This window comes from Peromyscus maniculatus, chromosome 1, assembly GCF_049852395.1.
Source record: "Peromyscus maniculatus bairdii isolate BWxNUB_F1_BW_parent chromosome 1, HU_Pman_BW_mat_3.1, whole genome shotgun sequence".
Classification (NCBI taxonomy): domain Eukaryota; kingdom Metazoa; phylum Chordata; class Mammalia; order Rodentia; family Cricetidae; genus Peromyscus; species Peromyscus maniculatus.
Window position 1 is genome coordinate 1,411,593 of NC_134852.1, and position 24,012 is coordinate 1,435,604.

The following is a 24,012-nucleotide window of genomic DNA, read 5'->3' on the forward strand; positions in this document are numbered from 1 at the left end:
GGGACATTATGTGAAAGAAAATCTATTTTCAATGAACAGGAAGACAAGGAAAACAAGTGTTGGACTATAGTGCTATGTAAAATTCAATTTAAAACATTAATTTAATTTCAATTATGTATCTATGCTTTTTGAGTGTGTTATTTTGTTCACATCTGTGTGTAGGTGTTCTCAGAAGCCAGAAGAGGGTATCTGATCCATTAGAGCTGCTGTGAATAGTTGGCAGTAAACTGCAAGATGTGTGGATTGTTTAGTGAACCCATCTCCTCTAAAAAGCCATGCATGACTGTAAATGCTGAGATATCTCTCCATATTTCTCAATATTCCTTCTAGCTATTTAACAAAACATCTTTATGTATTTTAAGTTTTACTCTTCTAACTCCCAGAACGCAACAGGATTTTTCTGTCTTCTTCTGCAAGGGGAAAATTAGTTTCATCATCTGAAAACATTCATTCAATCTACCACAAACTTTCTGTTTTCTCTTACATTCTGTGTCACACATTTACTCATATATCAAAAGAATTATTTTTTATTTCTATTTACTTTGTATTAGAGAAAGAAAACACATCTCACATGCACTAATATCAAAGAATCAGGTCTTATAAATTAAGAGGATGAGTGGAAGATTGTAGGCCACAGAAAAGTGGTATACATGGTATTTCTTGACATCATCTTTAGAAGAAACAATGAGAATCAATAGCTAATGCATACATCTTGTATTACGTTAGAATAATTTTTTCTATACCAACACTAGAGTTATCAGTAACAATTTATGAAATGAATGTTCAGGAAGAAGTTTTCTCCCTTATCTTTTCAAGAGAATTTCTCTCTGGTTTAAACAAAATCATGTAGCACTTGGGGATAAAGATACATCCCAGCAGGCCCGCACTAGAGACCAAGATCGAGAAGACCTCCACAACAACCATGGCCTTGCCCTTGGTGCTATGGTAGACAGGGAGAAAGGTGACCCAGACACTGCAGAACAACAGCATGCTGAAGGTCAGCAACTTGGATTCATTGAATTTGTCAGGGAGATTCCTGGCCAAGAAAGCCAAAATGAAGCTTCCTAAGGCAAGCGAGCCATGGTATCCCAAGACACAGTAAAATGCAGTAACTGAGCCCTTGTTGCATACAATGATGATTTGGCCATGCTCAGAGTGTGTATCAGTGTCAATAGAGGGAGGAGAAATTTGAAGCCAAATTGCACAGACAATAATTTGGATGAGGGTACAGATGCTTATGATGTAGTTGGGTGCCCCTGAGAGCAGAAAGTATCTCATTCTTCCAGGGGCTGTGACTATGAAGGCCAGCAGCACAGTCACTGTTTTGGCCAACACAGTGGAAACAGCCGCAGTGAATACAACTCCAAATGTGATTTGCTGCAGGACACAGGTAGCTGAATTGGGTTGGCCAATGAAGAGCAAGGGGCACAAGAAACAAAACATGAGTGAGATGAGCAATATGTAGCTAAGATTCCGGTTGTTGGCCCTCACGATGGGAGTGTCATGGTGCTTGACAAAGATCCCAAAAATCAGAATTGTGAATGCAGAGAAGCATAATGCCATTAAGGCAAAAGCCATCCCCAACGGTTCTTCATAGTTCAGAAAGATTACTGCTTTGTGAATGCACTGGTCCTGCTCTCTGTTGGCATACTGGTCCTCTGGACACCTCACACATTTATCCACATCTGATGGAGAGAGAAAATATGATTAATGCAGCTTCAGTCATTTCTTGACATATTAAAATTAAGTGTGTTGAAGAAGCAAGCATTGCAATATCAGCATTTGTTTCAGATGATGTAATTGAAGTACATTGCTGCAAACCAATGCTTCCATTTCAAAATACTCATTCATTATTTTATGAGGATTTATTTAAACACTCATTATGTTGTCTATTTAAATGTGTTGATGATGCCATTTGCTATATTATCAGAAAGCACATGTAATTTCAGTATATTCTGAATTCTGTGATGAAAGGACTTCAACTGGTAAATTTACCATTACTTTTCAGGGTGTATTGTAGTCTTAGATTCCATGGTTATAGTGCCTTCTGAAGTCTTTCTATATGTTTTATTAATGCTGTTCCTGTAATTGATGGAGACTGGGTTTTCTATTTGGACAAGTCCTGTGGTACACTTTCTAGTATCATATTACCAGCCCAAACCTTTTGACATAGAGAAAATACTAAACAGAATAATTTAGGTCCCTTGGAGTTTGCACATGACATGTCAAGACCAATTTCTCAACACAAAGTATATTTGTTTTCACCAGAGGTCAATGGCCAGGAAATAGGAAGCAAAATCATAAGATAGAGAATGAAAGAGAAGGATAAAACAACAAGAGAGTTGGGGAAGGGGTGTTTGGACAGGGAGGACAAAGAATTGCCTCTGAATAGAGAGGACAGAGATGTGACCTTTAGGAAAATGGCAGTGTATAAAGGGAAAAAAATGGGAAACCCATGTTAGGATGAAGCATTTAATTTTGATTAGATATATTATTTAGGAAAGTCACAAGGGAGGCTCTGTAATTATACTTCAATATTTTAGTAGCTGGACCTTGATAGTCAGCCTCAGGAGGAGAAATTGGCCAAAAAAGGGAATAGACCCTGGTGGCTATCTTTAGGATTGTAGCCTCATTTCTATTGCTATAAAGTGAACCATGACCACAGTTGCTATGGGCCACAGGAATATATTATAGGAACTCAGCTGGTTATGACAAAGCCACCACCTGAAGGGATCAAGGAATTCCTTCAGAGGAAGCCAAAGCATTTGGTGTTATTTGGCTTGTTATATGCCAGCTGTCTTCTGTTATGAGAATCATATGTGCTTTCAAAGTTTTCCCAATTGATTTTTCCCTAAGAATTGCTAACAGTGTGAAATGATCACTCTTTGGACATATACAGTCAAGGTATCTGGAGAACATCCCCAGGAAAGGCTTTCTTCCCCCAAACCCATTCATTTCTTCCCTTTCAGCACTGGAATCAGATATCCCCTTTAACCACACAGAAGGACAAACAGGAACAACTGTCCAAACCACCACATAATAAGTCTCCTGAATTAAAGTAAAGTCCACAGAGAGACACTGCCTAGGTCTGGTGGATCTTAAGTAATAGCTTCACACAATTTAGCTCAGACCCTCCTTTTTTACAGTCTTCCTAACTTAATAGACCTCTAACTCCTTACCTAATCACTTCTAGAAATATTTAGGTAATCTTATGCACTGACAGTTATGCACAGTCAGAACCCCAGTTGAAGCCTCCCTGTAATTATTGTCACCTGCAGCATCTGGCCAGGTCCATCCACAGACCAAGGAAAGTACCTTATCAGAGATATCTCTGTACTCTCTAAGAACAGACTTAAGCATCCAGACTAGCCATTTGAGAAGACCTGGAAGATGTGCCAAATAAGCTTAAATACCTACTTTCCCAAATCTTACCTCAAATTCCAGATCACCCTTTAACTATCATCAGAGGCATCTAGCTATACACAGGTTGCCTATCGACTGATGACACTTTCCCCCACCCTGCAGAAAAAAATGGCAGATAGCTTGGACAGATAGGAGCCACAGGAAAAAAAAGAAGCAGTTTTATTTTCTCCCATTGACCTAGCAACCTATAGAATCTTAACATTTTTCTACCAATGACGTTTAAGATTATAGTTGAGCAATAAGATCCCTCTTCTTAGATATTACCTGAATTTAGGCTTTAGTTAATTCATTTCCCCATTAGTCACTTCCCTTTTGGGGTACAAATGATAATTAACAATTACTGTCCCCCCATATGATTCTTAACACCGCTCCATTTGACCCTGGAGGCCTGTAAGCCAAGGGACTACTGCTTGTACATATACTAGGATGCCCAGGGCACAGAGGATGGAGAAGATTGGGAAGAATAAATAACTGGACTAAGAGCTCGGTGTACTGAGATTCTATTTCCCGAAAATAGTTCTCACCATTCGTAGTTCTCTCTCCTGAGACCCTGAGATGAATAATATTAAGGATAGTCCTTCTAATATTATACAAGACACAGTAGTTCTTATGAAGAAAAACCTTTTAATGAGTGTTTTATAGTTAAGAGGCTCAGTCCATTATCATAATGGTGGGCCATGTTGCTATTCAAGCAAACATAGTTCTGGAGAAGAAGCTGAGCATTTTACATATTTTAATCCATAGGCAACATAAAGAAAACTGTCTCAGTGTGTATGGCTTAAGATTTTAAGGGGCCTTGAAGTCTGCATCCACAGTGACACACTTCCTCCAATAAGACTACATTTTCTCCAACAAGACCACACCTTCTGATTGGGCCAATTTCATTCAAACTATCACTGGAATCTAATGGATCTTAGCAAGGCAAAAGGAATGGGGGAGATGAGCAGGACTTGCTAGAACCATATTTGCCATAATCAGCCTCACTAGAGTTCTTTCAAGATCAGTAAGTTGTGTGTGTGTGTGTGTGTGTGTGTTTGTATATGTATATGTGTATCTACACGTAAAAGTAACAACAGAGCTCAAATATGAGAGTGATTGGTTTATATGAGGAAGACAGGAGGATGATAATGAGTAAAGAATGTTACATAAGTATAATTTTTATGTTTTAAAATGTAAAAATTTAAATAAATAAATATGTCCTCAGTTGTGTCCTCATCTGGCATTAGGAATGCTTTAACCCTAAGTCTTGTTCATAAGAAGGAGTAACCATATCTTGAAGGTAGAAATCACTGTACATACTTATTTAAAAGCCTTAACTCTTGATTCCATCATCTTTGGGAATAGATAAGCACTTTTCTCCTTCACTAATTTCTGTCATTGTGAGACTCAGGCTATGTGAGTGTACTCAAGTGTGAAGTAGATATTGACATAATACCATGATCACAATAAAAGAAGAACACTCGAGTAATAGTGATAGCACAGAAGGTTTGTTTTGAGGAATAGTACCCCATCCATAAGTTTTAATCTCTACTGTGGAAAGTTTATGAAATGAGACTATATTTGCTCTGAATCATCAAATAATTGAATAGATTGATTTCATGCTTCTAGGTTTTAAGTCTTTGTTTCTTGAAAAATGCATTTAGGGACCCATGTAATAGGTTAATTTGTTTAGTGGACTGGAAAGTGGTCTTAGTTGTGAGGAGAATGTACCGCTCTTGAGGAAGAACTGTATTCAGTTCCAAGAACATATATTGGGTGTCTCACAACTGGCTGTAAATCTAACTACAAGGCCTTGGATGACTCTCACATGCACCTGCAATTGTGTACACATAACCACTCATCTCACATACATGCAGAAAATGAAAGAAATAATTAAATTTTACTGTTGTTGTATTTGATGTTGTAAATACCCTTTACTCTTATATGTTTTTATATTTAAAACAGTTTCATTATAGTTTGTATAATTAAATTGGAGTATGTTGTATGTGTGATTGCATATGGATCAGAACACAACTTCTTCCTGCTACATGGGTCCTAGGGATGAACTCATCATCAGCTTTAGTAGCAAGGGATATAATTTCTGAATCATCTTAATGGCCATAAATGTCCTTTAAAGTTTTTCATTATATAGGATGACAGGCAAAATGAGAGAAAATCTATATATCTGCCATGTGTATAACCAACTCTAAACAAATAATCATTTGATAAGTATGGACTGTGTACGTGACAACACCTTTTGAAATAACTGTGGCTAGTTGCTTTCATATGAAATCATTTTAATCTACTTTTTGACATTATTAATTTTGTGCTGTATATAAACAAACTGAATATAAGACTCAATATTTTCTACATTATGTGCCAACACTTATCCATGATTCCCTAGATTTCAAATCACATTGAACCTTTGCAAAGGGGGCTCTCTGCATATTGCTTGAAATCGTCATTGCACAGAACATTTTCTTATAATTTTGCAAGTAATTATTTACACTCTTCATTAATCTTACAGGCGACTTAGATTTGGTTTCTAGTACCAACATGAATGAGCTCAATGTATCTAATACACTAGTCTATTCTCGATTGATTTCCTGAATGTTCATGGGACGTATAATCTTAAGTAAGGACACATACAGACATAGAAATAGAAAAAAAATTAAATATTAAATATTAAAGATTAATGATTGGAATGTAATCTACATATAGTTCCAGAAAAGATTAGTCACTAGTTAAGACATTGTGTAGAATTTCCTCACATTATAGTTTTATTATCAAACTGTTTTTAAGAAAAGATCATCTACCATGGATTTTCAGGGAGTCAAAGATGTATGTCATGGCATAACATGTTATTTAAAGTGACATTGTTAATTATCATAGTCAAATAAAAACTAACTTGGGAAAGTGATATTGTTTATTTGTACAGTGCTCTTTTAGAACCTTTGATCATCCTAGTGTGTTTGGGAGAAGATGATCTGTGTGAAAGATTTATCTCAACAGCAAACACTCACTTGTCTCATTAGAAACTTCATTTTCTGGGCAGGGGATGCAATCAAAACAGCAGGCTGCAATTCCCTCCTGCAAGAATTTTCTGAATCCAGGACCACAATCAGCAGTGCACACAGAGGGTAGCATCTGAGGAAAATTAGATGCATGGTGATATCAGGAGTTTTACCTACTCCTTCCATAACTATATTATATTAGCATTTTTAAATATTGATAAGCTTATTGTAGATACACTAAATGAGTGACCACATTAAACTTAGTATATTTTGTAATGCCCAACAAGAAAATGTATGAAAAGAATCTGATGTGAAGTTGAGTAGCTTCCCAATCTTAGAAATTTAGGGGAAAAATTGGTTGTTTGCTGTGGGCAAATACCATAGAGTGCAAAGTGATTTTTTTTTAGTTAATTTTCATCACCTTGACAGAAAGCCAATTGAAAAGTTAGAGAAAACCCTAACTAAAATATTTCTCTCAAAGAACTAGCTGCTCTCATATTATTTATGCATTTCATTAATGGGTAATTGTTGTAGCAGTGTCCAGTCCACTGTGGGCAGTGCTGTCCCTATAAGGGCTGTAGGAAAATCAAGCAGAGCAAAGCAGTAGACAATGTTCCTTCAGAGTTTAGTTGCAGTCTCCAGATTCTTGCCTTCTCCTCCCTTTACTGTAACCCATGAGCCTAATCAGTCCTTCCTCCTCAGTTTGCTGATGGTCAGTGTTTAATCACAGCAACAGTGTAGCAAGCTAGGATATATGGATATCTGAAACATGGGAAATATCTCTTCAAACCTCTGGCAGGAAACAAGAACTCCAGTAAATACCACTGAAAAGCATGAAAAACAGAGTGCAAAGAGAAAAACAGACAAATAGGCAGAGCCTGTTGTATTTGTGGTGAAGAAGTGCTGGGTTGGTATGTATTGAGGTTGAAGGTGGAATGTTTCCTGAGGTCAAAGTGTCTTACAAAGGCTGAAAGTATTTAGGGAACTGGAATAAAAGTTAGATAGTTTAAAGTTAATTTAAGGATTTCTTTTTTTTTTTTTTTTTTTTTTTTTTTTGTTTTTTGTTTTTTCGAGACAGGGTTTCTCTATGTAGCTTTGTGCCTTTCCTGGAACTCACTTGGTAGCCCAGGCTGGCCTCGAACTCACAAAGATCCACCTGCCTCTGCCTCCCAAGTGCTGGGATTAAAGGCGTGCGCCACCACTGCCCGGCTATTTAAGGATTTCTTAAAGTTTATAATACAAAAACTTTATATAATCAAAACCTGGTGATAGTGGTCTACATACTGATTTATACAGTTGCTGATTATTGCATACTCATTTTGCATCCTTTGTTCAATATTGAGTTCTGTGTGAAAATCACAGTGTCTCCTATGCATGGCCTCTTTTACTTTCCACATAATATGATTACCTACAAATATTCCTTTTTTGTTGTGGTTTTCTTGAAACAGGATCTCAAAATGTATGCTGGTATGTATACCTTAACTATGTATATAGAGTAGGTTAACTTAGATCATACAGATATCTTCCTCTCCTGCTTCTGAATGCTGAGATTAAATGTGTATGCTACCAGTGGGCACATTTCTTCCCTTATTTCTGTATTTCATATTTACCATTTCTTTTTGTACTTGCTAAGATTAAGGACGATTTTCAAGAAGAGTGGAGAAAATATATGTGCTTGTCCAATTTCTTTTTATGGAATTATTTATTTTACTTAACAACCACAATTGCCTCTCCCTCCACTCATCATTCCTTTCCACACCTCCTTTCTACCACCCCATCCACTCCTCAGAAAGGGTAATGTCTCCTACAGGAGTCAACAATTCATGGCATACCAAGCTGAGGCAGGACCAAGTTTTTCCCCACTGCATCTAGGCTGAGTAATTAATACCACCATAGGGAATAGGTTCCAAAAGGCAGCTCATGTACCAGGGACAGGTCTTTGTCCCACTGCTAGGAGCTACAAACAGACTCAGCTACATAATTATCACCCACATTCAAGGGGCTTAGGTAGGTACCATGGAAGCCCACTGCTGTAGGCCGAGAGACACTAAGCTCCTACTTTTCAGGTCAGCTTTCTCTGTGGGTTGCCCTGTCATTATCTTGACCCCATTTGCTCAAATAATCCCTTTCCCCTCTATTCAACTGTACTCCTAGAATGTGGCCCAGTGCTTAGCTTTGAAGCTCTACATCCACTTCCATAGTTATTGGATGAAGGTTCTATGAAAAAATTAGGGTAGTCACCAATCTGATTATAGGAGAAGGCCAGTTCAGGCACCTTCTTTAGGTGTCACAGCTGGAGTCATTCTTGGGAAATCATGGGAATTTCTCTGGCACCAGGTTTCTCCCTAACCCGGTAATGCCATAATGTCCTACTCTGTCAAGATGTCTCTTTTATTGCTCTCTCTCTCCATCCCTCCCCAAATTGGACCATCCAAACTCCTCATGTCTCCATCCCCCATCCCCTGTCCTCTACCCATAGGAGTTTACCCAGGAGATCTCATCAATTTCCCCTTCCTAGCATGATCCGTGTGTCCCTTGTACCTTGCTTCTCTGGGGATGTGGAGTGTAGCCTGGTTATCATTTTCGTTCCATTGAATATCCACTAATGAATGAGGACATACTGTGTTTGTGTATCAGGGTCTGGGTTACATTACTCTGGATGATGCCTCTCATCGAAAAAATGGATAAAGAAAAAGTGGTACATTTACACAATTGAGTATTACTCTGCAGCAAAAAAAATCATCCTTGTCCAATATCTGCTCATTTCTTTAGAGGGAGGGTCTCTATATGCAATTCTAGCTCACTTGGACTCGCTATGCATGCCAGAGTGGCCAAAAACTGGGAAGGTTCTACCTGCCTCTCCTTCTGAGAGTTTTGATTAGAGATATGCACCAGCAAGAATAACTGGCCTCCCTGAAGATTTTAATGGAAATTCTTTCAGTTTCTCTCCCTGTAGTACTATATTGTCAATAGGATTGCCATAGAAAAAATTTAATGTGATCAGGTTGGAATAATAAAAAGAAAAGCTTATTAATCAAGATATCCTCCTTCTATTTTGTCAGGTTTTGGTTTGTTTTAAATGTTAAATCTGAATTGATGCTGGACTTTGGTAAAAGCTTATCTTCACATATTTGGATAATCATATTGCCCTATGCTTGAGTCTATTTTTGTGAAGCGTTTACTTAGCAGATAGATCTGCATATGTTGTACCATCCCTGTATCCCTGGAATGAAGTCATGTTTGTCACAGGGACAGACCTTTCTTTTGTGTTGTTTAGTTACATTAGTCAGTATTTAGTTGAGAATTTTTTCCATACATGTCCATCAAAGTGTTTAGTCTGTCATTTTCTATTATGTTCCATTTCCTCAAAACCATTTCCCTCATATTTACAGAAAGGATCTTTCCATGCTTGTAAGCTCAGTTTGTTTTTGCAAGCAGAAATGAATGTTCATTTTTACAAAGCAATCTTGTCATTTCTGCATTATTGATAGAAAATGTGAGGATTAACATTGAATTGTTATTGAGAATTATTTACTAATTATTGTCCATTTTGTTATTGCAATATTTGTTATAGATTACTAACAGTTGTTTTTCTATCTTTTTTTTCTTTTTCTTTTTTTCTGGTTTTTCAAGACAGGGTTTCTCTGTGTAGCTTTGTGCCTTTCCTGGAACTCACTTGGTAGCCCAGGTTGGCCTCGAACTCACAGATATCTGCCTGCATCTGTCTCCCAAGTGCTGGGAATAAAGGCGTGTTCCACCACCGCTCAGCTCCCCTAACAGTTGTTTTTCTTTCTGGTATTCTAATCTTATCTTTGCCTTCCATGACCACTTGTATTTATCTTACTTTTTCGTGTGTATGAGTTCTTTATGTGTCTTCCTTAGAAATGTTAGCATGGTTATGATTTCTTATAACTTACATACATCACTGAACATTGGTCTGTCTCTGTATTAGTTAGGGTTCTTTAGAGTAACAGAAATTATAAAAATGAATCTTTCTATGTCTTTTTGTCTCCCTTACTATGTTCCTCTGACTTTCTCTACTCATGTATATATATAAACAGAAAATGTATTAGGATGTCTTTTAGGAAGTGGTCTAAATAATCTAACAATTGCTAGGTATATACCAAGTCCAGGGAAGGAGAAACTTCTCATTCTATGATAATGTATGTCTCAGTTGATCTTCATTAAACACTTAAGTCCTATAGTTTATGGTTCTAATACCAGGGAATAAACTAATTTAGCAATCAGTCGAATAGCACAAGTTTCCTTTTACTATGTCCTTATGTAGGCTTACAGAAGAGGGTGTAGCCCAGATTAGAGATGAATTTTCTATATTAAATGATGTAATTTAAAGTTGTGTCTGCCCAACTTAAGATCCAGAAAATAAGATGTGTGATATTAAAAGATATCAATTATAGTCTACTGTGGAGGTATCTTTGTGGATTTCTGTGGAACTCTCTAGCACTTTGCTTCTTCCTATTCTCATGTGGTCTTTATTTATCATGGTCTCTTATTTCTTGTTCTTCCTCTCTGTTCTTGATCCAGCTGGGATCTCCTGCTCCTGTAAGCTCTCTTTCCCTTGAATTTTGCCCTACATTACCCCCACTCACATCCAGGTTTTTCATGTAGATCTCATCCATTTCTCTGTCATTGGGCGATCCCTGCGTCTTTCTTAGGGTCCTGTTTTCTAGATAGTCTCTCTGTAGTTGTGAGTAGCAATGGTTGAAAGACTGAACTGACCTGCTGTGGTGATAGGATGGCCAAACATCCTAATTGTCTTGCTAGAAACCCCATCCAATGACCGAGGGAACCAGATGCAGAGACCTATGGCCAGGCCCCAGGTGGAGCTCTAGGAGTTCAATTGGCGAGAAAGAGAAGGGTTTGTATGAGAGAGAATTGTTGAAACCAAGGTTGGATAAAGCACAGGGACAAATAGCCAAACCAATGGAAACACATGAACTATGAACCAATAGCTGAGGAGCCCCCAACTGGATCAGGCCCTCTGGATAAGCAAGACAGTTGATTAGCTTGATCTTTTTGGGAGGCATCCAGGCAGTGGGACCAGGACCTGTCCTCAGTGCATGTGCTGGCTGTTTGGAATCTGGGGCTTATGCAGGGACTCTTTGCTCAGCCTGGGAGGAGGGGACTGGACCTTCCTGGACTGAATCTACCAGGTTGAACTCAATCCTCGGGGGAGTCTTTTCCCTGGAGGAGATGGGAATGGGAGTGGGCTGGGAAGAAGGGGTGGTGGAGAGAGGAATCCGTGGCTGATATGTAAAATTAAATTAAATTGAAAAATAAAAAATATAAAAATTTAAATTTAAACAGTAAAATAATATCAATTATAGGCATGATCCCTTTTCCTTCCTTCTTTCTTTTTTTTTGGTTTTGTTTCACAGACATGATTACTCTTTGTATCCCTGGCTGTCTTGGAACTCAATTTGTGGAAGAGGCTGGCCTGGACCTCAAAGATCCACCTTCCTCTGCCTTCTGAGTGCTGGTATTAAAGGCATGTACCACCATTATTCAATATAAGGCACATCTTCCTATCTTAAAGATCTAGATAACAGCCGGGTGGTGGTGGCGCACACCTTTAATCCCAGCACTCAGGAGGCAGAGCCAGGCAGATCTCTGTGAGTTCGAGGTCAGCTTGGGCTACCAAGTGAGTCCCAGGAAAGGCACAAAGCTACACAGAGAAACCCTATCTCGAAAAATCAAAACAACAACAACAAAAAAAAGATCTAGATAAAAAGTATATTTTCCTACTTGAAATTAATTTTAAAAAAAGCCTCTCAAGTATGCCTTCTATTTTTGAGGTTTAATAAATTCCAGACGAGCTGGTTGGCAGTGGCGCACGCCTTTAATTTCAGCACTAAGGAGGCAGAGCCAGGTGGAAATCTCTTGGTTTGAGGCTAGCCTGGACTACAGAGCAAGATCCATGACAGGCACCAAAGCTACACAGAGAAACCCTGTCTCAAAAAAATAATAATAATAATTTACAGATGTATTCAACTTTATACCTGTGAAGAGCCTCCTTTGACTATAAAGGATAACTTTCTTGAGTCTAGTAAGATAGTTTGGCAGTTATATCTCTACCTACTTGAATTGCATCACTGATACTCTCCTCTTTTAAAAGAGTTCATAAAGGAATCTGCTGTTATCTAGAAGAGACCTTTCTAAAAAATGGGTTTCTTTGTCTGCAGCCTTCAGTTTCCTTTCTTTACTTTTATAATTCAAATTTTAAGTAAAATATGTCATGGGGAAGTATCTATCTGATACATGTTTAGAATTTAAATGCCTCCTGTCTCTAGATGTCCACATGTCTCCCTATATTTTAGAAAATTCCCATTGTATTTTACTGGATATACTGTTGATGTCTTGGTAAGTCCTTCTTCTTGTTGTCTGCTCATTGTAAATTTGATCCTTTAATCCTATCCCCCTGGTCCCATATATCTTTCACTTGTCTTTATTTTTACCTTTGTCACAGTTTCAGTTTTCTAATTCTTTTACCTTGTCTTCAAGTATGCCATATTATCTTCAACTTGAGATATTTTGTTAGTGAGAATTTTTACTAGAATTTTTTAATTTATTTCTTTCCTTTACATATTTTAGTTTGAATTTTTCATCATTTTATACCTTTTCAAACATGTTAGTCACATGCTCACTCAGTTCCTTATTGTATGCTGGTTTTTGTGATCTCATTGTATTTTCCTGGAGGTGATCTTTGTCCTGTTTGATATTCTGGAATACCGTTATACTCATTCTTTGGATTCTTTTTTTAGTATGTCTTTAAACATACTCACAATTAAGCCTATGACTCTGACATTTGGATTTGTATTGATTTGATTTCTTTATACTTTTGGTTTTTTTTGCATTGAAAATTATATATCTGGGAGTAGAGCACTGCTTGCATTGTTCCTAATCTTCTATATGCCCCAGCGGATGTCTTTTGTACTACTCAAGTGAGCTTCTTAGAGCACACTTGAAATTTCATTGCTGTTCTCTGAATATATAGAAAGTTCAGTTTTTCTGAACCTTCAGCTCATATGTCCTCTTCCCGGATAATAACTTTCCTTGTCATTTTGAAAAAGAATATTTTGTAGATTTTATATTATCTGGTATTCATGAAATACAACTTTGTTTCAAACTTGAGGACTTTTCTGGAGTTTGCACCTTTAAATTTCATGCTACTTTATAGTCAGGAATTTGGAATTGGATACCATGAAACTACCTACATCAGAATTCATAGCTATAACATACCTTAGACTTATAGTAGAATAAATCATTTATAAATTTTAAGAAGCCATTTATTTTTCTTCTACTACCTCCTCCCCACACACATATGGAAATTAGACACACTCTTGTATGGATGAACTGTGAAGGAATTAGTGGGACCAAGAAACATTCCTCTAATGAGTAATTTCTTTTACACAGGACGTGCTACATGTCTGGAGAATTGGCTCAGTTGTCTATAACAATTCCTGAGCAGATAAAAGGCCCAAGTTTGATTTTTAGCACCCACTGTGTGGCCCTGAACTGTTTCCAATTCCAAGGGATCCAAATCATTGTTTTGACATTTATATGTACAAGGAGTACCAGTGTTGCAGAGGCATACATGCAGACAAGACATCCATACATATTTAAAAGGAAAAAGAAGGGAAAAAAGAACAAAATTGTCATTCATAGTGTATTTAAATGGGTTATGAAAATATTATCTTCATGTGTGGTTAGAGATATTGATCATTTAGGAACCTGTTGGTAAATTTCTCAAGGTGAATTATATAATAATAATGGTTTGCAAATGTTTACTTTAATCCTCCTTTCATTTAGCCTCAGTCTTTCAGCATCTATGTCAAATTTTCATCAGAAAAAAGGACAAGCACTGTGTAGTAATCAGAATGGCATCAAGAGGATATTGCTCACATTACTGGAAATGATATAGTACAGTGGTAACAATCAATTTTCTTTTTATATTAAAAACCAGAAACATTTTCTGCATGGAGAAAAATTCACTGTAAGGGTAGCATGCATGTCTGAGACCTTCAAAGAATTAATAAAATGTCACATCAAAAACTGAAAAGAAAAAATATAAAGACGGATGTAGTCGGTAGCCATTCCAGCTTTGATCTGGAAGTTCCGACCCCCATTGAGACTTCGGCAACTGTCATGCCTACAAGGTAATGCCAATGGAGGCACCTGGAGACCTGAGATCTGGATAAGCCAACACTCACTCTGTTCCTGGAATCTTGGCGGTGGAGGTTGACCAAGCAGAGCTCCAGAGAACACCGCTAGACTGTGATACAACTTCCCCAGATGCCACAACCTACCTATCCCTTCATTTGTAAGTTACCCACTAAATAAATCTTCCTTTTAACTATGTGGAGTGGCCTTAATAATTTCACCAATAGAGGGAGGCTAGGAAGAGCTTCCTATTGTGATCGTCTGTTTCATTTCACTACTTACAATGCAGGAGATATGGGCCCACTTGACTGTGTTACCACTGTGTATCAGAAATGACTGCAGTTAGGTCAGACCCACCTGTCTATTTCCTGTGGACCACTCTATCACATCTTCATATAAATGGAGCTGTTGATAATGTAGAAAATATGGACTAAATTCTCCTATCTTCACTTTAAGTCCAAATCCGTTTGGGAAATTCCAAACCTGGAAAATGTCATATTCTGCCTGCTGGTTTACTCTCTGGTTCATATTCACTTTTTCTCCAACAGGATTAGTGAAATGAGTCTTCCTCAGAATGGAGTGCAGCTGAAAGAGAGGAAGCATTCTATACTGTATGTGTGACCTTTCTTGAAGTCAGAAAATATACTGATTTCATTTTAAAAGCAATGTTTTGAAGGTGTCCAGAGGAGAAATGTAATAAAAGTAAGTGGACAAATAAAAGTATCATAACCTTCCTAGAATTTAAATTCTTTCAGAGGAAACTACCAAAAAAAAAACCACACATACATACAGATACCAAACATTGATGTGAAAAACACACACACACACAGAGTGAGAGAGAGACACACGGACACAGAGAGAGACTCACATCCATAGAGACATGCGTACATCACACAGCTACATACAATATACACATACTTATATATGCATGTCAGACACAAACATGAAAATACAGTCATAGACAGGCACATGAACCCAAATAGACACACAGAAACAGAAACCTGCCAAGCACACAGTATCACACACAAATGCACACTTTTATAGACAAATACACACAAGGAGACATACACAGATTGAAACACCCACAGAGTGAGGCATTCTCATAGACAAATTTATCCTCACATCCAAAGACAAATTGACAGACAAAGAAACAGACAGACACAAAGAAATACAGATACTCATATATGCAAGCAATATGCAAAACAGACAAATAGTCAAATGCAGACACATATAATGTGAAACACACATAGGAAGTTATACACAGAAACAGACTCCCATACAGAAAGACACTGACATGAGACAAAATTACACAGTTTCACAGACAGATAGATATGCAGATATATGTGCAAGAAACACACACACACACACACACACACACATATATATATATATATATATCAACACAGATACACAAAAACATACCCCCATCCACAATGAGAACAATCCATTCACACACATGTATACAAATGTAATTTATGAAATGAATCGTAGCACTGTTTCATGTGAAATTACTCTCAGAGTGTCAAAGAAGTTCTCCAGAGCCTACAGTGGGGCAGAATCTGTTGAGAACACTTGTAAAATTCATCTGATACACTGATTACCATATATTTTACAATTAATGAAGTAGATCTCTTCTTCTCATGGAGAGAATTGATAAGGAAGGACTGTTATATTTCCAATGATAGTGCAGGGGTGATGATATTCACATGCTCTGTAACATAATCACTGATACTCCTTGATAAATTGTGTTTTACATTCCATTGTTTTGCATTAAGATTTATACCAACTTATATATTACATCCTTACCAGGAAAACATTTCAGAAGTATTTCTATTTTAGTAAATATTTATAATATGTATAAAGTAAATCAGGGCATCTGACAGACACTAAGGTGATGATACTGATGACACAACATTTCATCCAATAGAAGAAACACTACCTTCAAGCAGTTACCATAGTGTCCTTTCCCATCATCCACTTGTTGAAGAAGCATCTCATGGAGAGCATGGGCCACAGTGTACACAGCATTATATATGTCATAACTGGCATCACTAAAAGCCATGTCAAAAGTCTGTCTCATTAGCCATTCCAATGAAGCATTGGATGAACAATTCTTCAGCGTCTCACACTTAGAAGCTGAGACTTCACAGTTAAAGCTCATCCATCCCAGCCTTGCAAGGTATTCATCTGAGCATTTGAGAGGGTTCAGTGTCTGGACAAAAGTTTTAAAACCAGAAATCTCAGAATGGTGTTGTGCAAAAACTAGTGTCCCATGGGATGTGTCAATTGTTAAGTCTCTCTTACTTGTAGTGACATCCCACTGTGAGGTGGTCACCAATATTCTCTGTATACCTAGAGATTCCCACATTCTAAAGCTCACAGCTAGAGTGCTGTCTGTGTCACCATAAATGATAACTACATTAGTAGATGATGTTATGATTTGGTGATAATACACTTCAGCTCTTGACACGTATAAATCCATCTTGACTGGGATCAAGCTCACAAAGGCAAAACAGACTGTATTTTTTCCCATCTCTCTTCTCAAATTTGATAGAAATTGGGAACCCTGATCATTGTCTGAGATGGCCAGTCCTATCCAGTTCCAATTGAAGTGAAGCATCAAAGAAACCATGGCCAGGGGTAGAGCTGTGTCCTTGGGGGCCATCTGATGCAGATAGGGAAATTTTTCATCATCACTCAGGATGGTATGGAAAGGTCCATAGGTAAGCTGGAGGACCTGGAACACAGGGGGCAGCATGAGGTAGCATGCACTCCTAAGAACTTATAAACAAACTTTCAACAAAGAATTCCATTAAATACTCTTACCTGTTACTTCTTTCCTCATCTCAGTTTCAGAAAAGGAAATGAAGCCCCATCAATTCTCTGAAAAGTACCCTTGACCACATTGTTTGACATAAGTGTGAGGCTAGTATTCTCCTCATACTCTTCTTAGCATCTGGGAGTGGTACCAACAGAGTGAGGATTTCTTGCAAACCCACACCACAAAAGTCTTACCTGTTGAGATCTGTAGGGGTCCAGGCATGTCCCAACCATTGCAGATGTTTCCCAGATTGGTCCTGTCAACATCACTATACACGTAGTGCCTTCATTACAATTATAATTAAGGTAAAAATCTTGATTTTTTCCAAATAAAGGCATGAGACTGTATAATTCTGACACAGTCTTACAAGCACCTTCAGAGAATTCAAATACTAATGACATATTTGGCAAAAGATCAGGATTCCTATTGACTTCATCCAGGGAAAAAGCCAAGGCCAATGGAAAGTGTTTGTTTTCAGTTGGTGTTCTGGAAAAGGGTATGGTATTTATTATGGACAGAGATATACAGATAATCCTTTGTAGTCAATAGAAGGACTATAATGAACTGGATGGTATTCACAACCACCCCCAAATACTGAAACAAATGTCCTGTGCTGTGACGTTGGAATGACATAAGAACCTGGGAGCTTAAAATAGCTTTTAGATGTCATGAGAGTGCATCTCCCATAAATGACATGAGCCATTGGCATCTTCCACAGACAGTAGTGTCCATTTCTGCTTTGGGAGTGCTTACTTAGCAGATAAAGACAAAGACACAGGCTTTACCCAAGCAGCAATCCTGATCATGTTTTCATTTTGTAATTATCAAGCAATAACGAAAGTACATGTGATATGTGAACCAATGAGACTATGGCATGTTCTTATGATTTTAACTGACTTGGCCAATGCAGTCAAGTAATGTTTTATGAGCACACAATAGTTTGTACACTTGGGTCTTTTGCTTATATTTTTTTATAATCAGTGGGCAATCTAGTTAACATATACCCTCATATCAATTTTGTCTTGTTCTTTTGTTTTTATGGTTTATCTAATGCAGGTGTAAAACCTTTATTTAGAGAATTTTTTAAATAAATTTAACTACCAGAGATGTGTTTGGTAAAGTTATATGTCAGCATTCAACTGTATGTATGGACAGGACTAATGCTTACATAGGCCATAGGGGGAATGAATTATATGCTTTTGAACAATACCTTACTCTAAAGCACACTGACCTGAAATGTACAAGGATATACCTGCTCCAGATCCTGAGTGCAGAGATTAAGGGCATTTAGTACCTCCCCAGTATTGTTCATCTATTTTATGTTTTCACAGGCAAGTTATATATTCACACTTATTATATCTCAACAACATTTTTTTTCTAGAAAACATCTCATGACTATCTTTCCACTTACACTAAAACAAAATTCACATCCTACTGAAATTTGTATATGCCAGTATTAAATCTTTATAAAATGGAAGACTATAAAGTGTAAAATGTATGAAAGATTGTTTATGAGGATATGTTTTGTAATAAAAATGAGTAATATACAGTTGGGAGTGAACAATATCAACTTGTGTTTATGTTTATTGGAATAATAACTTATGTTTCTTTATAGTCATTTCCTATCATCTGACCATTACATATCAAACATATTCTTTCATTCTGAATGATTCAATCAGAGTTAAAAATAGTCTCACTTCCACTTAGCAATGGTCCCACTGTGTTTTCGTTATGTATATAAATAACATTTACCTGTACATTTTTAAAATAAAAATTATTTTAATGTTTCTTTATTACAACCCAGAAAAATATCATTAAAAATTTTGGTATCACACAATAGGAATTTGTGACCAAAACTTGTGAAGGTCAAACACTAATTCCTGCACACAAAACATTCAGAAACTCAAGACCTGAGCCATTAGAGTGGCCCATTCTTCAGTTGAAGGGCATCTAGGTTGTTTTCAGGTTCTGGCTATTACAAACATAACTGAGCAAGTGCTCTTGTGGTAAGATTGAGCATTACTTGGGTATATGCCCAGGAATGGTATACCTGGATCTTGAGGGAGATTGATTCCCAATTTTCTAAGAAAGTGCCATATTGATTTCCAAAGTGGTTGTACAAGCTAGAAGTATGACCAGCAGTGGAGGAGAGTTCCCCTAGTTCCATATCCTCTCCAGCATAAAGTGTCTTCAGTGTTTTTGATCTTAGCCATTCTGACAGGTGTAAGGTGGTATCTCAGAGTTGTTTTGATTTGCATTTACCTGATGATTAGGGAAGTTGAGCAATTCCTTAAATGTCTTTCAGACATTTGAGTTTCCTCTGTTGAGAATTCTCTGTTTAGTTCTAAAGCCCATTTCTCAATTGGACTGTTGGTTGTTTTGAGGTCTAATTTCTTGAGTTCCTTATATATTCTGGATATCAGTCCTCTGTCAGATGTGGGGTTGATGAAGATCTTTTCCCATTCTGTAGGCTGTCGCTTTGCCTTGTTGACCGTATCCTTTGCTCTACAAAAGCTTCTCAGTTTCAAGTGGTCCCATTGATTGATTGTTTCTCTCAGTGTCTGTGCTACTGGTGTTATATTTAGGAAGTGATCTCCTATGCCAAATCGTTCAAGACTACTTCCTACTTTCGCTTCTAGTAGGTTCAGAGTTGTTGGATTTATGTTGAGGTCCTTAATCCACTTGGACTTAAGTTTTGTGCATGGTGACAGATATGGATCTATTTGCAGCCTTCTACAAGTTGATATCCAGTGATGGTAGCACCATTTGTTGAAGATGCTTTCTTTTTTTTCTATTGTACACGTTTGGCTTATATGTTCATAGGTGTGTGGGTTAATGTCAGGGTCTCCAATTTGATTCCAATGGTCCACATATCGGTTCTTATGCCAATACCAATCTCTTTTTATTACTGTAGCACTATAGTAGAGCTTGAAGTCAGGGGTTGTGATGCCTCCAGATGTTGTTTTATTGTACAGGATTCTTTTGGCTATTCTGGGTTTTTTGTTTTTCCATATGAAGTTGAGTGTTTTTCTTTCCAGGTCTGTGAAGAATTGTGTTGGTATTTTCATGGGGATTGCATTGAATCTGTAGATTGCTTTTGGTACAATTGCCATTTTTACTATGTTAGTTCTGCCTATCCATGAACATGGGAGATCTTTCCATTTTCTGACATCTTCTTCTATTTCTTTTTTCAGGAACTTAAATTTCTTGTCATATTGGTCCTTCACTTGCTTGGTTAGTGTTACCCCAAGGTATTTTATGTCATTTGTTGCTATTGTAAAAGGTGATATATCTCTGATTTCCTTCTCAGCTTCTTTGTCCCAGGAAGAATAGATGCCAGGAAATTATCAAAGTGAGAAGTGAAATTAATACAATAGAAACTAAGAGAACAATACAATAAAATTAATGAAACAAAGAGCTGGTTCTTTGAGAAAATAAACAAGATAGACAAGACCTTATCCAAACTAACCAAAAGACAGAGAGTGATAATCCAAATTAACAAAATCAGAAATGAAAAGGGGGAAATAACAACAGACATTGAGGAAATCCAGAGAATTAGCAGGTCATATTTCAAAAACTTCTACTCTACAAAACTGGAAAACCTAAAAGAAATGGAAAATTTTCTGGATAGGTACTATATACCTAAGTTAAATCAAGACCAGATAAACTATTTAAATAGTCCAATAATCCCTAAGGAAATAGAAACAGTCATTAAAAGTCTCCCAACCAAAAAAAGCCCAGGACCAGATAGTTTCAATGCAGAATTCTACCAGATCTTCAAAGAAGAGTTAATACCAATAATCTCTAAATTGTTTCACATAATATAAACAGAAGGAACATTACCAAACTCCTTCTCTGAGGCTACAATTACCCTGATTCCTAAACCAAACAAGGATACAACAAAGAAAGAGAACTACAGACCGAGTTCCCTCATAAACATTGATGCAAAATTAGTCAATAAAACACTGGCAAACAGACAGCCTCACTTTTCAAAGAATGCAAATAAATCATTTACACTCTATAATTTGCTTATTTACTAAATAAAGAGTGAAGAATTGGATTTTGAATTTAAAGACCAGGCTTTATACATGTATGTAAGTGAAGCACAGAGGGATAGGAAAACATGATGTTCACAATGAACATGTCTCCTACTTCCATTCTCGATGAGGCTTCAGAAGACATAATGTAACCACATTCAGAATGTCTGAAATAGTAAGTGTACATCTATGTGAAAATTCTCTGCAGCTAAGTGTGCCACAAATATTAGTTTTCCTATCACATACATTAGGACCTACACAGTAATGGAGGGACCATCAGCTGAATCTACTCTAGGGCTTTTTACATGTATCCTGCTAGAATTATACTAATTGAAACAGAATTGTGGTCCATTTGATTAGACTTCACCTGCTACTGTGCTACAGAAACTTTGAAGAGGAGGGCTGTATGTGATAGAACAAGGTAGAGTCCTTTCTTAACTCAGCTTCCAGCCTTGTAAGTTTGAGTTGTAACTGAGAGAAAAACAGAAAACACTCTGGACAAAATAAAATTAGAAAAATAGCAATGAGTCTCAAAAATAATTTTGGGTGTTTGTTGATGTGCAGGATAGGAAATTGAGGCAAAAGATTCAAAGCTTTTCTATGATTCTCATCTTCTATCCCTCATGAAATAAAACATTGTTGAAACTCCCTTTTTCCATTGGCCACTGCACTGCTGCAAGGGAGAAGACACAACCTGTCACTAAGTCTCCATCCTTGTATTCATTCTGATTTCTTCTCCAGGAGCATCTGGGATGAATGAAACTGGACACAATAAGTGGAATGCTCACAGGCAAGAAGAGGAAAGTCCAAGTTAACGTATTTGTCCAGTTGTATGCCTGAGCACTGTCACTTGTGGCCAGCCATGCAGATAAGCACATCAAATGGGAAGCCATGTATCCCCATCTGCTTTCATTTCTGTGGATGGAGAGGAGACACCTGTGCAATTATGATGCTTTTTGTTTTTTTCTGCTGTTTCCTCACTCCTTGAACAATCTCTGACACTTACTTCTTTGTGGCTCTGCATCTGATGTCTGCAGTCCATGGGATTAAATTTGGTTGATAAATATATATGAGGAGAGTTCAGGTAGTTTCATGACATGACTCATCTTTGTGGAAATTAATGCCCCTGTCAGGATGCAATCTTGAGAAAATTAGGGACCATGACTGCCTCATCAACCCATTAATGTTAATGTCTTTAGATGGGTTGTCAGGGAATTTAATAGATGATCCACAGTGAGGCATGCACTATTACTTCAGAAGGATTAAAAAGTCAGAATTCATAGTTACACACTGGGCATTGTATCACAAAGTTATTGTCAGGGTAAAGCAGCTTCATATTTGGGGCAATTGAGTTCCACACAACTTGTACAATGGGGCCTATGCTACAAAAATGACAGGTACAGAATATTTACCAAATCCCGTGTTTCTACTCTCTTGATAACCAGTGATCAGGCCACATTGAGAAATTTCCTGAATTCTGCTGTTCCAAAACTATCCAGCTCATCAAAGAATCACAGTTCACTTTTACATTAAATGTGATTTTTAAATATTCAACAAGACCCAGAGAGAACACCAAACCACAGTTCCTTATTTAATATACTATATAAGACATATCACTTCTCCTACTCCCCATCAAACATTATTAATGAAAAGACAAGCTGAATATTTGATTTCTAAAACATGATATTCCTTCCTGACTTGTGTCTCACAGATCAATACTTTGGGATAACCCATTTATTTTTCTTTATCTTTGATTTCCTACATTGTTTTTGCCTACTTTACAATCCAGTTGTGGCTGCAAAGATTATTTTTACTATCTGATGAGCAAATAGAAACTGGGATGTGACCTCCTTATACCATTTCCTTGTCTTCTGCTTAGTTTGTATTCTAGAACACGTACTGCCTGTGTGAGAGTGTTCTGATGAGTATGGAATGATGAGCCTCTTTCAGTGGACATGGACTGCAGAGAAAGTAGGCATACATGGGCCAAGTCTTTGCTGTGTGTGGTGATATGTCTTCTTTAGTACTTGAGATGAGGCAAATGGGACTACTAGCCTCTTGTAAATTTTAGTGTACATTTAAAGAGAAATATTTAAAATGTACATGACCTCTGGTCCTGTGATGATCTATACTGGGGGCCTAATATGTGGATATAGAATGTGAAAAGAAGATTCTTTCTTATGAAGACAGAGCAACTTTACCTTTCTTAGAGAGTACAAATCACAATTCTAGTGGTCCAGATTCAGGATTGTATCCAATTTTGTTTTGGGTGTAATAATGATTTTTAACTAACATACATCATAAATGCTTTTATTATGGTAATTAACACATGTATAACATTTCATTTGTTGGTATTTGCCCCTCTGTCACCCATATATATTGCTCAGGAAAATACTGATTCCATTTCTTAGTTAGAACACCTTTATTTTTACTTCATGATATTTGTTCTTGTATAATTTATGAGACGTGTAATGTTTTCATCATACTTACTTCACATGTGAAGTAAGTCCCAATTCCTTTAGGCCTTCTATTCTCAAATAATACCTTTCCTACTTTC

At 37.2% G+C, this 24,012-nt stretch overlaps 1 protein-coding gene across 1 annotated transcript in view; it reads right to left on the reverse strand.

Moving 5' to 3' along the window:
• Positions 1-783: 783 nt before the first annotated feature.
• Positions 784-24,012, reverse strand: part of LOC143266852 (vomeronasal type-2 receptor 116-like) — a 42,512-nt gene continuing 19,283 nt past the window's right edge. Inside the window, exons 2-6 of the mRNA XM_076564365.1 lie at positions 17,613-17,904; positions 16,537-17,334; positions 14,955-15,182; positions 6,426-6,549; positions 784-1,685 (exon numbers count right to left, since the gene is read on the reverse strand). Of these exons, the coding sequence (XP_076420480.1) occupies positions 784-1,685; positions 6,426-6,549; positions 14,955-15,182; positions 16,537-17,334; positions 17,613-17,904 (2,344 nt within the window). The remainder of the gene's footprint in view (positions 1,686-6,425; positions 6,550-14,954; positions 15,183-16,536; positions 17,335-17,612; positions 17,905-24,012) is intronic.